The 17823-nt window shown below is 36.0% G+C and overlaps 1 protein-coding gene across 2 annotated transcripts in view; it reads right to left on the minus strand.

The window, feature by feature from the left end:
- Positions 1 to 17823, minus strand: part of NLK (nemo-like kinase) — a 161582-nt gene that overhangs the window by 67401 nt on the left and 76358 nt on the right. For both annotated transcript variants that reach the window (XM_008579525.1, XM_008579526.1), the window contains exons 2-3: positions 13122 to 13251; positions 1115 to 1170 (exon numbers count right to left, since the gene is read on the minus strand). In XM_008579525.1, the coding sequence (XP_008577747.1) occupies positions 1115 to 1170; positions 13122 to 13251 (186 nt within the window). The remainder of the gene's footprint in view (positions 1 to 1114; positions 1171 to 13121; positions 13252 to 17823) is intronic.

The raw sequence follows: 17823 nt of genomic DNA on the forward strand, positions 1-17823 counted from the left end.
AAAAAAAAAAAAAAAAAAAAAAAAAAAAAAAAAAAAAAAAAAAAAAAGATAATTGTCTAGTATGGGATTATCTACCACCTGTATAAGAATGAGTTTTGAAAAGCTTAGAGTCGAAATAAACTGCACTATCATAAGCTCACCAAATTCAATGATTTAGGATTCCCTTTCATTTAAAGCTTTACCAAGTTAAATGCAGAATGGAAACTGGTGACACTTTGCCTAAGAATGTCATATGGGCTAACCTATCTTTCAATTTTTCTCATGAACAGTCCCAGGAGGAGCTATTACCAGGCATTATTTTACAGTTCATTATTATTCACAATACCTAATATACTATTTTTAAACATTAACAGTAGTAATAGAAGAATGTTAAAGCCTCTATCCTGAGAGAATCATACAAGTAGGAGTTGAAAGCAAGACTATATAGTTAATACTGCCTGGATTTGAACCTTAATTCCAATACTTTCTAGCTCTGTAATCTTACCTTTTGTACCTCGATTTCCTTTCTATAAAAGGGGAATAATCACAGTACCTTCCCTAGAGGGTTGTTATATGGCTTAAATAAACTCATATGTGTAAAGAACCTAAACTTGTGCCTGGCATCTGATAAAAACTATGTAAGTAATGGTTACTATCACTGCCATCACCACTATCACCACCATTCTTCCAAGGAACACAAAACATATAACTTACATTAGCTCTTTAATTTTCATCTTACCCCAAGTGTTGTAAGCAAGGGTGGTCTTATCCTGTTAACTGACAGGCAATTGTAGTATAGTGTCAAGAACACTTTACTGGGTTCTGCTACAACACAGCTGCCCTTACTGGTTTCATCTGCAAAATAGGGATGGTAATAAACTATCTCATAAGGCTGTGTGTAATTATATATCTGTTCAAATGTCCTGTCCTGTGGCATTATAACATAGGATATGTCAATACTACTAAGGTCTGCCAGACACTTGGGATTTCAAAATTACCTGGTTCTAGGTACTCAACCACTTCTGCAATGATAAGATTTAATAGACTTCAAGGCCAGAACCCCAAAAGGTACTAGAAGAACAAATTAATTAAAAAAAAAATTATTCCCTTCTTTCACATCCCCTGGTTAGGATACATTTCTTCAAAATAGTCAATGTGTGGAGGTTGGAGTATGTCAAGGGCAGAGAGTACCTGAGAAAAGGAAAAAAAAAAAAAAGTCAAATTTAGAGACTAAAAAGGAAACAAAATTTGACATAAATGCAAGTAAATACCGTTAACTCTTTAATGATTTAAGCCTTAGTTACAATTGTCCACTGAAATTAACTAAACTTATCAGTTAGGAAACATAGTCTTAAACATTAAGATGAGTTTGCAAACTTACTCTCTAAAAGAAAATTCTACCTAGACCAAAATGAGAGAGGCAAGAAAATGTTGGAAAGAAATGTCATATTTTCAACAATCAGTGTTGCTCTAAGAGCAAGAGGAGTCATATCTACCATTCATTCCTTTATTCTTCCGTTCAATAAATATTTACTCTATGCATTCTACCTGGCAGGTACTGTGCTAAGCTCTCAGGTTATACTGACAAACAAAACAGATATCACCCGTGCTCTCATGGCAAGGGGGAGGCATGCATTAAACAAATAAACAAATAGTTGCACAAATACATAATTACAACATCTATTTTTATGAAGAGAAATGTAAACAAGAGTGAGGAGAAAAAGCTGTAAACAAGAGTGAGGAGAAAAAGCTTAGCTACCCTAAGATTTGAAGGTGGGATAGGAGTTAATCAACCAGTGGGTGGGCAAAGTAAAGACACTGAGGCAGCTTCTAGAAACAGTGCTTGTTAAACATAGTGGGTAGGAGGAAAATAGACCAGTGTAAAGTAGAAGAGGAAGACAGGAAACAAAATACACAAAATCTCTTTACATCACGCTAGGCATCTTGGATTTTATTCCAAGTACAAGAAAAGTCACTAAGTGGTGAAAACATACTTTAAGACTTCAAGTCCTTTATAAAAGTAGCATCCTACCAATGTAACTTCTGCCATCAAAACATGACAAATAGGCCTACTTCCCCTACCAGCTGTTTAGCTACTCTTTTAAGTACCGTTTATAGTGTCACACCTAAGAATATGAACCTATCTTGCTAATGGGAAATACCAACCTCAAAGGATATGGAAGAAACTATTTACCAGAAAATAAACTGTGGTACAAGTTCAAATTTTACGATCTGTAGCTAATTTTTTTAAGAAAAAAAATTTTTATTATGGAGAATTTCAAACATATAAAAGGGGGAAGTATAATATAAAAAAATACCCATGTAATCAGTACCGGGCTTTACTTATCTACACATGGCCACTCTTGTTTCATCTATACCCTCCACTGTCCCTATATAATTTTGAAGCATATAGCAGACTTATTTCAGGAAGTATCTCTAACAGAAAAAACTTTAAAAACTATAATTACAAATCTAAAAACTTAATGTTTTAAAAATATTATCAAATATCCAGTATTCAAATTCTCAATTTTCTTATTTTAAAAAAAAGTTTGTTAGTCTAAATCAGCAGCTAAATAAGATTTACATATTATGACTGACTTAAGTCTTTTAAATTTTAAACTAAAGATTCACCTCCATCTCTTTTTGTTTTCCTTTTGTACTTTGCTGGTAGAAGATACCTTGTTTATTTTAAAAGTTATTCTTTGTTCAGTCAAGTATTTTTCACTTGAAATTTTTAAGTTAAAATTTATTTTAAACTAAAACCTCCTGTAATAAAAAAGCCTTCACTCACTTTAAAACCAGTTAAAGATAGAGGTTTTTTAAATAGTTAGAATATTGTTATAAGCAACATCTATCTTTCCTTTTTTAATTAAAATGTTTAGACTTAGAATTTTAGTATAAACAGAAAACAATTCTCCAGTTTCTTCAAAGAATATTTTTTATCATATGAAAGATAAATTATTTCATTTCTGTATTTTAAAAAAACTTATAATTAGCCAGTGTCACAAATTCACATAAATTTCTTATTATGTGATAGAACAATTCTTAACATGAATATCTGACACTTGAGGAAGGCAGTTGGAAATTAGTGTTTTACTTGACATCTTTTGGACTCTATACTCTGAACCTGAACAACATACATCCTGTCTTGGGGGGAAAGAGAATGCAGTGAGTGACAGCGTCCATTAGATAAAGCTATTTTGCACTTCAAATCTATCTGCTATAAGTAGAGGTTATCTAGAGGAAAGTGACAACCATACATTTTAAACCTTGATAGAGAAGAATGAGGCTTTCTTATTCCACATTTGATGAGGCTTTTCGTAGAAAACCCATATAAAATAGGATTAGACATTTGCACTACAGCATTTAGCTGTGATTGTTAGCTCCAAAGGTATAATATTTTAAACTCTGCCTGGAATTTTGTAAACGCCTATTATATTATTCTTTTATTCTTTCTACTCTAAAATGTTTATCAGAGGATGGCACTGCACAGTGTTTCTAGGTGGCAAAACCAGTACTTAGACCACAGGAAATGATTCAGGAATCCCAGAAGTGAGAAGGAATAGTAGCAGTGTTTCTAACTTCAGAATCCATGCCCGACTTTCCATTTAAATAGCCAGAGTTCCTCTAAAAACCTCACTATTATTTGAGGGAATAAAGTATGGGAGATCAGACTGTAAACACAAGGAAGAGTGTAAAAACTTTGGCTTGTAAAGAGTAAAAGAATACCAAAATACCACCAACTCTTCCAAGGATATCAAATACAAAAAATAAATAAATAAATAAATAAACAGATTTGTCTAATTAATTCAAATTACATCCTTAAATGATGGTCATTACCAAATAGTGTCTCAGAACATTTCTCAAATCTTTTAAGAACTGGACATCAGTCAGCCCTTTATCAATAAAATAATTAATAGCTGTGAATAATCTCAATCCTAAATATAAAGATAAGAAATTTATCGACTCATTCATAGAATAAATGCTTACTGAGTTTCTACTCTGCTAAGGGCTCAAAGACAAGAATGGGACACTTACAAGGAACCCAGTTAAATCCCATGTTTAGCAAAGGAGCTATTCTTTCCCCATCTTCTCATCTCCAACAGATTTTAAGTTCTTTAAGGTAGAGACTACATTATTACAGTCATAAAGTACACAAATCCTAACAGCATAATCTGATGAATTTTTACACACACATACTCATGTAGCCACCACCTAGATCAAGAAATTAAACATTTTCAACACACTAGGAAGCATCCTTGCCCTTTTTTCAATCAAAACCTATCCTCGCACTGTTCTCATTTCTGTCACCATAGGTTCATTTTGCCTTTTCTTGAACTTTACACAAATTGGATCATAAAGATTGAAGTCTTTTATGTATGTCTTCTTTCATTTACTGTTATGTCTGTGAGTTTCACCCATATTGCTACGTGGATCGGTAGTTCATCCTTTTTATTTGTGCCATTATATGACTGGATTATACCACAATGTACTTATCCAGAGTAGTGTTGGCATTATTGTAGATGTTTCCAATCTTTAGCTATTATGAATAAAGCTGCTACGAACATTCTTGTAAATGCATTTTGGTGGACATATGCATTCATTTCTCTTGAGTGTACACCAATGAGTAGAACTGCTGAGTCACTGAGGAGGTATATATTTAGCTTTAGTAGAAATTGCCAATTTTCCTAAGTGGTTTTACAAATTTCTGCCCTCACTAGCAATGAATAAAAGTTTCAGTTGATCCATATCCTTACCAACACTTGGTATTGTCAGTCTTTTTAATTTTAGCCATCCTGGTGGGTATATTGTGGTATCTCACTACAGTTTTAATTTACATTTTTCTGATGACTAATGACTTTGAACACTTTTTCATATGTCACCTTTTTGTGAAATTCTTTATTAAGTCTTTTACTGATGGGCAAAACATCTTGATTTATAGAGGCTCTTTACATGATATATGATGTTTAGACACAGAATTTACAGTCTGAAAAATGTCAAGTAAAACATTAAGTTCTAGGGCTGACCCCGTGGCGCACTCGGGAGAGTGCAGCGCTTGGGAACGCAGTGCCGCTCCCGCTGCGGGTTTGGATCCTATATAGGAATGGCTGGTGCGCTCACTGGCTGAGTGCGGTGCGGGGCGATCCCCTTACCAGTCACGAAAAAGACAAACAAACAAACAAAAAAACCCAAACATTTAGTTCTAATTGTCTTCCTCAAACACTAAATATTTATTTTTACAAAACTGTTCTATCCTATAATATATTCTGGAAACAAGTATTTTATTGGCTATATGTCTGAGGTCTGTCTTTTCATTCTCTTAACTTTTGATGAGCATTAGTTTCTAATGTTAATGACATCCAATTTAACAATCTTTTTATGATTAATGTTTTACTCATCCAGTTAACAAATCTTTGCTTATCTCTAAGTCATGAAGATATTTTCCTATGTTTTATCCTAGAAGCTTTATTATTTTACACTTATGTCTATGATCCATTCTGAATTAATTTATATGGCAGGGGCTAAGATTTTTTTTATATATATGGATATCTAATTGACTTGAAACTATTTACTGAAATGGCTTTCTATTCCCCACTGGATTGCAGTGGCATTTCTCCTGCAAATCAGGTGAACATATGAGAGGTCTTCAAAAAGTTCATGGAAAATGCATATTATGAAAAAACTATGCGTGGATTTCAAAAATTTTTTGCACCAAAGTAAATTCATACTAACTTATAACATGTTTGAACAGGATCTAGTTTGAGGCACTAAGAAGGATAAGATAGTTAGAAAAGAGCAACATGAATTTTACTAAAATTGAAGCAAGAACAAACAATTTATGGTAAAGCTTGGGTGGAAGAATGGTGAAATCACTGATGCTTTATGAAAAGTTTATGGGGACAATGTCCCAAAGAAAGCAGCAATTTATAAATGGATAACATGTTTTAGGAAGGGACTAGGCAACATTGAAGATGAAGCCCACAGCGGCAGACCATCCACATCAATTTGCAAGGAAAAAATTAATCTTGCCCGTGCCCTAATTGAAAAGGACTGATGATTAACAGTGGAAGCAATAGCTAATACCACAGACATCTCAATTGGTTCATCTTATACAATTCTGACTAAAAAATTAAGGTGGAGCAAACTTTCCACTTGATGGGTGATAAAACTATTGTGTCCAGATCAGTTGCAGGCAAGAGCAGAGCTTTTGATGGAAATTTTAAACAAGTGGGATCATCAAGATCCTGAAGCATTTCTTCAAAGAGGTGTACAAGAAGATGAAACGTGGTTTACCAGTATGATCCTGAAGACAAAGCACAATCAAAGCAATGGCTACCATGAGGTGGCAGTGGTCTAGTGAATCCAAAAGCAGACTGGTCAAGGGCAAAGGTCATGGCAACAGTTTTCGGAGATGCTCAAGGCATTTTCCTTGTTGACTTTCTGGAGGGCTGAAGAACAATCACATCTGCTTACTCATTATGAGAGTAATGAGAGTAATGTTTTGAGAAAGTGAGCCAAAGATTCAACAGAAAAATGCCAAGGAAAGCTTCACCAGAGAGTCCTTCCCCACAACAATGCTCCTGCTCATTCCTTTCATCAAACAAGAGCAATTTCATGAGAGTTTTGATGGGACATCATTGGGCATCCACCTTACAGTCTTAATTTGGCTCCTTCTGACTTCTTTTTGTTTCCTAATCTTAAAAAATCTTTAAATGGTACTCATTTTTCTTCAGTTAATAATGTGACAAAGACTGCATTGACTGGTTGAATTCTCAGGACCCTCAGTTCTTTAGGGATGAACTAAATAGCTGGTATCATTGCTTACAAAAGTATCTTAAACTTGATGGGACTTATGTTGAGAAATAAAGTTAATATTTTTTATTTTTATCTTTTAATTCCATTTCTCTACAAACTTTTTGAAGTTCCCTTGTATATGTCAATTTATAGACTTCCTATTCTGTTCCATTAATCTATTTGTCTATCCTTCTGCTGCCTCAATACCCTATGCAGCAATATCTGGTAGTGTCGATTTCTAAACTCTATTTAACCTCTTCAAGATTGTCTAAACTATTTTAAATCTTTTGCATTTCCATACATTTTAGAATAAGTTTGTCAATCTCCACACACATACAAAGGAACTTCGAAAAGTTCGTGAAAAAATATAATTGAAAGATAATACAAATTTTTTCCATGAACTGTTTGAAGACCCCTCATATACATGTAAAACCCTGCTTGGATTTGATTGGGATTAATTAAATACATAGCTCAATTTGGGGAAAACAGGCATATCAACCACACTGAGTCTTCTAATCCATAAACATGGGTGTCAGTATTATTTTAAATGCATCAATAATTTGTCCAGTACCAAACTTTAGGCACACAGGAAAAAAAAAAAAAAAATGCAAGGGTGGTGACCAGGTACAGGGTGTTGGTGTGGCAAGTGCTGGCCAGGCCAGGTTTGCCTCTGATCAGTTTGAAGCAGCTGACAGGGGTTTAAGGTGCAAGGTACCCAGGCACTGCCTGCAAGTGGTCGAGCAGATGGCCTCCTGAGCCTTCCAGCAGAGTCCAAGGCCCAGGCACCGTCTGGGAAGAGGTCCTGTTCCTTCTGGATCTTCAGGTGTGACCCCTATGTGGGCTCCAGGATCCCTGCCTCAGAACTCAGCTGTGGGAGTGCCTAGTTACCACAGCACATGCTCAGCAGACTGGCTGTCTATGACTCTCAAACAGTGGCAGGAGTGATTATCTCCATTTTACAGATGAGGAAACTGAGGCCCAGAGAGGGGAAACCACTTGCCTGTGCATGCACAGTGGGTAGGTGGCGGAGCTGGATTGGATACAGGTGGCCAGCTCCGGCCCTCCTTGGCACCTCCTAACCTCTATGAGTGCCACAAATACCTGGGCACACAGCACGTGTCAGGCTCTGCGCTCAGCATTGGAGCTGCTGGGTTCATGGTTAGGACTGGGAGAGATGTGGAATTATGGGGTCGAGTGCCGAAACCTTCCACGAATGGGTGGGAAGGAAGGCCTGGCTCTCCACAGAAGGTAGGAGTGGCCCCAGCAGCAGCCCTGGGCAACCCGATTCTGAGCTGGGCCTCAAATGAGGTCCGGTAAGCACTTTTTGGTCTGGAATCCTGAGAACAGGCCCTGCATCTATAGGGAAGCTCTGAGTCTGGCCAGTCTGGAGAGGGAGGCTGGAGAGACCAGTGTTTCCCCTCAGAGGGTGGGTTTTGTTTTATTTCCTCTAGGCCAACTGTGACAAGGAGGGGCAGCTACAGGGACAGGCAACCCCCATCCACTGTGCTAGCTGGTGGTCAGTGTGGCCTTTGGGAGGCCAATAGGGCCTCCTGGTTTGTCTGGGGTGGGAGCTTTGAAGCTTGCTGGAAGAACAGTCAGGGCTGCAGATATTAGGGCTGAGCCACGCTCTGTGGTGGGGCCACCCTGGGCACTGCAGGGTGTTGAGCAGCATTCCTAGCCTCTCCCTACTTAATGATGGTGGGGCCCTGCTGTGGACTGAATGTCCTCCCAAAACTCAATTGTAGCCTGACCCCCATTGTGACAGTGTTAAGAGGGTGGAAAATCAGACTGGCAGTGTTGAAAGGCAGACAGCCTTTAAGAGGTGACTGGATCATGAGGACTGTGCCCTTGTGAATGGATTAATCCATTCATGGAATAATAGGTTAATGATCTAGAGGGCTGTCGCAGGAGAGGCTTTATAAGGAGAGCAAGTGAGCATATTAAAGAGCCCTTGTCATTCTCGCCATGTGATACCCTGTGTCACCACATGATTCTGTAGGGAGTCTCTACCAAGAAGAAGGTTCTCATCAGATGCACCCTTGGACCATGGACTTCCCAGCCTCCACAACTGTAAGAAATAAACCTCTTCTCTTTATACATTAAAAAAAAAAAAGCACTGAAAATAACATATCTCTACAGCACCCTTTGCTTTTTCACACTCCTTAACAGAAGAACAGTTAGTTTTACTAAATGTTAGTATTATTTGCAGTTAGTATTACTAATATCTGCAGCTGAATAGCATGTTTGTATTTAGGGAAGGGTTCTATTGGTTCCATACTGGTATGATTCTCTAAGCTATTTATGAATCCAAAAGGCCATGTTAGGTACACTATACAAAGAAAAATGAATGATCCTTCTTTGCCTCATTCTACCCCTCTCTAGAGCACTCCGGAGCTAATACTGAGAAAAAATAACCCTGAGAGAGATCACTGAGATTATCATTCCAGACCATGAGATTTCTTTTTTTCTGTCACTTTCATTCACTCACTCACTCTTCAAATAGAATGTCTGCTGTGTGCTTAGTGCTATTGCCTAAAGACAAGAAAAAAACAAAGGACTCGTAATACAGGGGATCTTGGCAGGAATCAATTGACACTAAGGGGGCTCTAAATGTGCTTTAGAGGACAAGCAAAAGCCTAAAATGACACAAAAATTATGTGTATGTGTATTTTTCCAAGAGAAGGTTTATAGCTTTCATCAGATTCTCAAAGGAGTAAAAGACTCAAAAAAACCTCAATCATTACTTTCCTATGCACAAGTGCATAGGTGGGTAAAGTACAGAGGAGATTCTGCCAGAGTTTATAATAGCTCAGATTCTGACTAGATATTAGTGATATGTCTAAACAACACCAGTCTTCAGAAAGTTAAATCTATTTCTGTCTCCCTAAGTTATTGCATCAAGGTGAACCTATCCTTTAAAGATCGTGAAGTAGCTACTCAGATATATGCATATGTACATAAAAAAATTCAGCCAGATCACTTGAAATCAATTAATTTGATATAGTGACTTTGAATGTTCCTTTCAAAAGAAAATCCAAAGCATCCCAGTGCTTTGTAGCTATTCTCTGGCACATAAAAAGCCATACAAATTAAAACTCAACCTTCCTACGGTGACCAGGTTAATCTTTCTAAATGCCATTTTTATCATAACATTCCTTTCTTCTCTCTCTATTTAATCAAATCTTATTCTCAAAAGACTCATCTTAAGGTTTACCTTCATGTTTGATGCATTTTTGAGTTTCTAAGTCCATAACAATTTCTCTCTTTTCCTTAATACAATGGTAGTTGGCTGCCACCACTCACCTGAGAAGCTTTAAAAATTACAGATAACTGAGCCTCAATCCCAGAGATTCCAATTTAGTAGTTCTGAGACCCATGAATCTGATTTTAAGGCCCCCCTGGTGATTCTGATGTGCTTCTAGGTTTGACTGTCCAGCTCTTTGCTATGCACACAACACGGACTATCCTGCATTAATGTATAACCATGCAGGCGAGTCTTCCCACCTTTATCACAGTATATATCACATTATGGAATCATGTAAACTACTTGAAGGTAGAGATGTCAGAAGCTAATGTGGTTTAGGCATACAGGATGTGTACAACAAATGTTTACTGAATTAATGAATATGGGCTAGGGAGCCAGACAGATGTACATTCCAATCTGTGCCACCTTGACCTTGGGCAAGTTACCTAACTCTAGGCCTGTAGTTATTCTTCTGTAAGCAGGGTTAACAAGCCTACTTACTCTAAGCCTGTGGTTCCTCCTCCAAAAGTAGGGTTAATAATCTGACAAGATTTTTAAGCAGTAAATGAATTAATGTATGTAAAGCATCTAGCATGTTTCTTGACACATAGCAACAAATATTAAACAACTGGTACATCCCCTTCAAAAAGGATAGTGTTCTAAGTTTTTTTTTGGTATCCTTCACATGACCTAACACTGCACTCTCTGCATAGGACACAATTAATAAACATTTGTTGCATTAAGTACATCAAATACCAGTTGCTCTTAGACTGGCATTCCACACATATCAGGTATGCTGGTCCTGAGATGCTTTTATAGACAGACCTCAGAACACAGCAGAAATTCATAACATATAAAGTAGCAGTGCCATGCCATCTTCATCTCCAACTATCTGCCTTACTTTTTAACACTCCCACAGATATCACAGGCATTCTTCTTATGATAGAGCTTGGGAGCCCCCAAAACAGTGGTTGTATGTTTTTTTAAAAAACAGATTTATATGCATTTTTAAAACTTAATTTCTACAACAATCATATACAGTTATTTCTGTTTTTACCATGCCCACTTTTCAAATGAGAAAACTTAGAGCTTGGAGAAGTTAAGGCCCAAGACACACCACTAGAAAATAGTAGAACCACAATTGAAACCTAGTTCTGTCTCTAAAGCCCAGCTCTTATAAACTATATTAGAATTAGTTGTGTGTTTTAATTGGTGATTTTCAAGAATTCAGTTTCTTTTCTTACCTTACTCACTCTGATACTATCCTTGTAACTTAATTAGTTACTCCATAGGAATAAGTCATGAGCAAAGATTGGTAGACAAACAGCAGCTTATCGGACCATCCTTCTTTATAAAAGAAGGCAAGATTGGTTTGAATAAAATAAACCAATTAAATCTTTAGTGAGCAAATTTCTGATGCCACCTTTGAAATATTTCTTTGCTACAGATACCATTACTTGAGCCTCTGACAATATACATAAGGTTTGTACTCTTTGATGCTGGGTTGGTATTAGGAAAAATTCAAAAAGTAACTAAGCAAGCACTAGACATCACTTAAAATTACTTCTAAAATCTGGGGAACCAGTCATAAAATAGCAACTTGAATGGTATTTTGAAATTTATTAAAAAACAAACAAAACACATTACGAGGCAGTTCCAACTGACTAAAAGACAGCAATACCTTTCTTAAAAAGTTTAAGAAAAAGAGATTTTAAGAGGAGTAATTAATAAAATGAAATGTCAAACCATGGAACTTCAAGAGAACCATATTATAAGTTTCACTTTCCTAGTTTTACCAAATACCTCAAACTTTTGCAAATTTCTTTCTTAAAGTGAGACCCAAACTTTGGCCAAAGTTCTAAAGGTTTCTGTGTAAACAAGCACTCAGACTCACAAGAAATCACTTTTTTTCTGATAAAGTTTTTTTTACAGCAATTAAAATAGCATAGGCTGAGTACTATATGAAGAATTTGAGGCAGTTTTTCTTTTCAGATGAAATTGAAAACAGAGTCTAATGCTGACAACCTTCAGATAAATTTTATATGTATCAAACTTTTAATTCAGGATTAGCTAAAGAGAAGCTCTCTCTCAAAGCACAATGAGTCTTATTTGTCCATGAGTCTTCACATCTCTAAACACAGCCATAAATAAGATAACCTATGTTACCATAAGGGCTGTACTGTTTTTAGATGAGAAACCATTTCCCACGTCTGTAACTTAACCTCTGATTAAAAATATTAAAGGATAAAAACAAAGCACTTAAAATCAGGGGCCAATTATTCCCACTTAAATCATTCACTATAAGTACACTCTATTTTTGTGGTGAATATTAGTATTATTCCTCAACTAAATATCAATATTTGCTTTGCCCCAATTAGTATTTATCTGTCAATCAATAAATCTTAGAATTCACTTAAACTTGCTCATTATTCAATCATAAAAACAGTCTAGTTTGTCTTGGGTTTCCAAATCCCTTAATAAAAACCTTAGTGGTTTCTTTCTAACCTATTTTCCCTACAAATACATGCTCCTTTTCTATGGATTTTAAACATATTTAATAGCTTACACTGTTAAAATTAAAAAAGACATTCAGATTGACAAATGTGGAGTACACACCACAACTCAGAAGCCAATCTGAAATAGATTCAATGCTTCCTAATTTGAAGGTCAGGTCTTGTGCAAGTCACACAATTTATAGTGTAATTTTCAAAGCGCCACATAAAATTTTGATAAAATGGGATCCCCGGGTAATTCTAATATGCTGCCAAGGCTGAGAACCACTGATCTTGATAGTGAAAATTTAAGACAGCTATAGAGACACAGAGTATATGTAAAAGGAAAGCAAAGTACTGAAAGAATACAGCTTAGAAAACTGTGTGTGGGTGTGTGTGTGCGTAAGAATGCATGAATTGGAAGCTTATCAATAAGTATTCTCCTAGAACCTCACTGGTGTGCTTATTGCTTTTCATGGAAATTGGCATAATATTGTAGCTGATTTCTAAATTTTACTTGCATGTACCATTTTTTAACTCTCATTTGCTATTTACTAATTCAATGAAGGAAGTTTAGGAAATAGTTTCCCCCCAAAACCAATTTCACTTACATTATCATGTTTAAAAAAACACAACATCTTCAATTCCCGGAAGACCCTTTTGCAAGAGACCAGATTCTGGAAGACGTTGGGCATCTTTTTGAGTGCTACTCTCTTTCCATCTCTTGGATCTGTTACTGACCTAAAGAAGCAATATTTGGGGGGAGAGGGAAAAACAAAAAACAAAAAACAGAGTAATCATTTCCATACCTTGTTCTTCAATGTTTTCACATCATGACAAATATCTTTATCTTAAAATACTCAATATTAAATCTATTTAATAATGCTTAAGGTGTCAGTGAGAAAGAAGATAAAAGAGTACACACCAATAATTAAAGAGAATGTTTGCCACCCAACTCATCTGACATGCTTCTTTAAAAATCCCTAAGTTTCTATAAACACTTACCCTTCCTGAGAAGTCACTTAATACATCTGGGTAGGAGGGGTATTAAAGGTAAAGCCATTTTAAAGATAGGGGTTAAAAAAAAAAGCAGCATAAAAGAACATTAACAGGACCATGGTCAAATTAGTTTTATATTCAAGATGGAAGAGATCTTCGAACACAAATTAAATATTTCAATTTCTTATATATGTGAACATCTTTGGATAATATAGACTTCAATACCAGCAGTAACTGAATGATATCCCCTCCTCAGAAGTCTGAGTGCCAGCTGAGGGCACGCTAGGTGCTAAGTAATGATAACCTCTTCTCTTTTGTTTCCCAGCTCTTGGTGTGGTAGTTGCTTCTCTTTAATAGCCCAGTATCCCCTTTTTTCTCCTCTGGCCTTCTCACACCTATGTAACCAATTTCTTGTATTACATTTCCTTAAGTTTGAAATACCAGTGTGGTTTTCATTTTTCTGACTGGACCCGATCAATACATATTAAATCAAATAGTTAAAAGAAACAAATCAATAAATTGGGTAAATATGGCCAATTGGCTATTTGGCAAATTGATTTTCCATGAATAACCTAGAGCTTTTTTTCCCCCTCCACCCATCACACTAAGACTGGTTGTTCTTGTAGATTTTATTCCTGTCAGATTTGTTTACCTAGCTAGATTCCTGCATTCTCAACTACCATTATCTTTTAGTTCCTGTTCTGGCCATCCAATGCTTTGCGTATCCCTCCTAGATTTATGTCATTTTAAAATTTGATCCATGTGTCATCAATGTCTTTAAGTTATTAAAGTTTGGAACAGGACTGAGAATAGATCTCTGCAACCAATACAGCACTAGAAACCATCGATGAGACTGATATCCAATCATTAATCTTGGGTATGTTTATTCAATTAAGTATTCATTCAATTAATAACTACAATCACTCAACTTCTTTATCTTTTCCACAAGGAAACCAGACACCCATCAGATTGCCTTCCTCAAAATAAACCACTCCCCTTCATCTATCTATCTAAAAGCCATATCAAACTCCTTTATAAATTCATCTTAGTGATCACTACTTCCTTTCCTAGTGCTCATGAAACTCTGACATGATGTATTCTAGTATTTTTGAACAACACAAGGACTCCACTTTCTTCCACTTACTGAAAATTTGGTAAAACAATTAAGGATTATTATTTTTGAATTTTCAGTAGCTTGAAATGTAACTCAATTAGGCCAGGAGACCTAACGTTCATGACCATTTAAAAAATACCAACTCAAACCTGCAACACTGCTTAAAATTCACATAAACTAGAAAAGTAAAATGGGGAGAAACTGATTATACTCAGACTATTAATTAAAAGTATTTTTTGTTTGTTTGTTTAAATACACTACTTCTGTATCTAGCTACTAGAAGAGAAAAATGTCAATGAAATACAAAGGAAGGAAACTTTTGGATCACATGTGTATTTTATTGTCATGTCTCTTTAGTCCTCTTTAATCTAAAACAGTTACTTAGCATGTCTATGACATTGCCATTTTTGAAGAGTACAGACCAGTTACTTTGTAGACTGTCTCTCTATTTGGGTTTGTCTATTGTTTTCTCATGATTAAATTCAGGTTATGCATTTTTTGATAGGAATAGCACACAAGCAATGTCTTCTCAGTGCATCGCATTAGGAGGCACATGATGTTATCCCATTACTGGTGATAACTTTAGTCACTTGGATGAGGTATCTGCCAGGTTTCTGCACTCTAAAGTTACTACTTTTCCCACTTTGTAACTGTGTAAATATCCCATTCTCCTCATCAAAATTTGACCCACTACTTTTAGTACCCATTGATGATTTCTGCCTGAATCAATTATTATAATGGTTGCCAAATGGTACTTTAGTAATTTTAATATCCTTAACAGTCCAACACAATACGTATTAGTTTTTAAAAATGAGTAAACTGATTTACCAAAGGTCTCATACAATATTTGTTCCCAACTTCTGACTATATCTTACTGGTGATCACTCTATTGTGGTAAGGATAGCTGCTCTGAGATAAACCCACTCTGGAAATATTTGACACAGGCTCAAGGTTAGTACTGCACCTTGTAACGTTTTAAGGTAAAATTCACAAAGCAGCCTTTTATTTTATTACTCGTGCAAAAGCCATTCATGCCTGTGGCTGGTAACAATATAACTAATGAATGTGAATGGCAGTGCAGTAATTTCACGCCATGTTGAGTTTGATCTCTCTTAACTTGAGGTAGCAGATGCTTTAGTTCAGCACAAACAGTACCACAGAACACAGATAAGTGTGGAAGCATGTTATACGGGAATTCTTTTATTTTCTTTGTTACTCAAAGGTTTGCCATGCTTAGTTTCTCTGCTGCTGCAATACCCTGGTTATTCCAATTACACTTAGATAATAAAGCTCCCGCTGTAGAGACAATGAACAACATTTAGGGCAATTTTCCTCATTTTAGGAAAAAGGAGCATCCTTAGATCTATAATTCACTTACTGGTTAGTTACTTTCTCTGCTAAAACTGGATGCGCTAAATAAAACAGTGCATCTGTCATTTCATCTGATTATCGCTTTAAGCATTCAATAACAGGTGTTTACTTCCTAAGTTTTTTTTTTTTCCTTTTTGTCTTTTTTCGTGTCCGGCAACGGATCGCAACCCTCAGTGTCGCGCCCGTACCGGACCGGGACCGGCAACGGGATCACAACCCTCGGTGTTGCTCCCACACCTCGCTCAGCCAGTGAGCGCGAACCGGTCTGTATGTGGGATCCGAACCCTCGGCGGGAGCGCCACCGCACTCCCAAGCGGCGCACTGTAGCAGTGCGCCACCGGGCCAGCCCTACTTCCTAAGTTTTAAATTAATATTTGATTCTTCGAACAGCATGTTAAAAATAAAGTTTTAACAGTTGTAAGAAAAAATCCTTTCTTACATCTTGCCCAGAGTGCATTTAATCCTTCTCTGCACTTAGAACACAACCTCAACCATTTTTTAAAAAGCCATAAGAACCCATGAGCCATTCTTTAGAGAGATATAGAGTTGGTCAAAAGAGTATAATGACAAAACAAAAAACATTTTAGATCTGTTGTGGTCATTTTGTTGTAGAATTTTCTTATTCCCAGAAAACTATGACCACTGCCACAAATCCAACAAGTAGAAAAGTTGGAATAAAACAAAAGTAAACTTATTATTGGGGATACTTTTCCAGGCAACAAAATGTCACTTAAAACATCTTTTAACTAGTAAAACATCTCTAAACTGCTACTTAAAACAGATTTAAACTAGCCAGCAAGAATTTCCAAGAAATTATATGTCCCTCATTCATTTTTATGCGAGGAATCTTTTCCAAACATGTTTTCAGCAGGTTTAAAGTTCATGTTTCTGGGATAGCCCATTAGCTCAGTTGGTTAGAGCACAGTGTTGGTAACACCAAGGTCAAGGGTTCGAATCCCCACACCATACTGGTCAGCTGCCAGTAATAAAACAAAAACAAAAACAAAAAGAAACAAAAATAAAGTTCATGTTTCTGATACAGGTTTTTAACTATTCAAAGCAAATAAGTAATTTATAATAAGAATGCTTCAACTTGGATTAAAGAAAATCAGGTTCTTTTATTTCTATTCATGTAAAGTTGTAATCAGCAATCCTCTACTTTTTGCTGTACATACTACAATTACTATGTCAACTGTACCAATACAGTGTACATCTCAGTAATAGAACCTCCTAACTAGACTCCAAATATTTAGATTATTGCCTTCACATTCACTTTGAAATTCATTTCCTTAGAAGTTATTTTTACTTGTATTTAGATTAAGTCTGCTTGAGAAAACAATAGCAAACTATGAGGCAAAATTTTTGAAAAGTCTAGGAAATGTATCCTATTTGTACCTTAGTTCCTGTTATACATTCAAGGACACACAAGAAATTTATGGAATAAATTAAGGAATAAGGGATTTATTTTTATGACTCTCTGGTCTTTCTAACCAGAATTTCAACAGGATATAGTTTGTGTGCACTCTGTCATAATTTACAGAGTTGCACACTGTTTAAAAGAATAAACATTTCTAGGCCTCCCCACCTCCATCCAAAACATAAATAAAAAAGAATTCTCATATTCCATATTTAGACAAGGTGTTCCATTAGCTGAGCTTTTTTTTTTGTTTGTTTATCCAAATTTGGTATTTGTTGAGTAAGCTTCATGCATAAGAAAAAGATCTTTTTCCTTTTTTTTTCAAGATATATGAAATGATCTCCAAATTTGTTAATTTATATTACAAGGAAAAAAGGCCTTATACAATAGCTAAACCAAAGCAGTGAAATAG

The sequence above is a fragment of the Galeopterus variegatus genome, unplaced genomic scaffold, assembly GCF_000696425.1.
Source record: "Galeopterus variegatus unplaced genomic scaffold, G_variegatus-3.0.2 Scaffold1903, whole genome shotgun sequence".
Classification (NCBI taxonomy): Eukaryota; Metazoa; Chordata; class Mammalia; order Dermoptera; family Cynocephalidae; genus Galeopterus; species Galeopterus variegatus.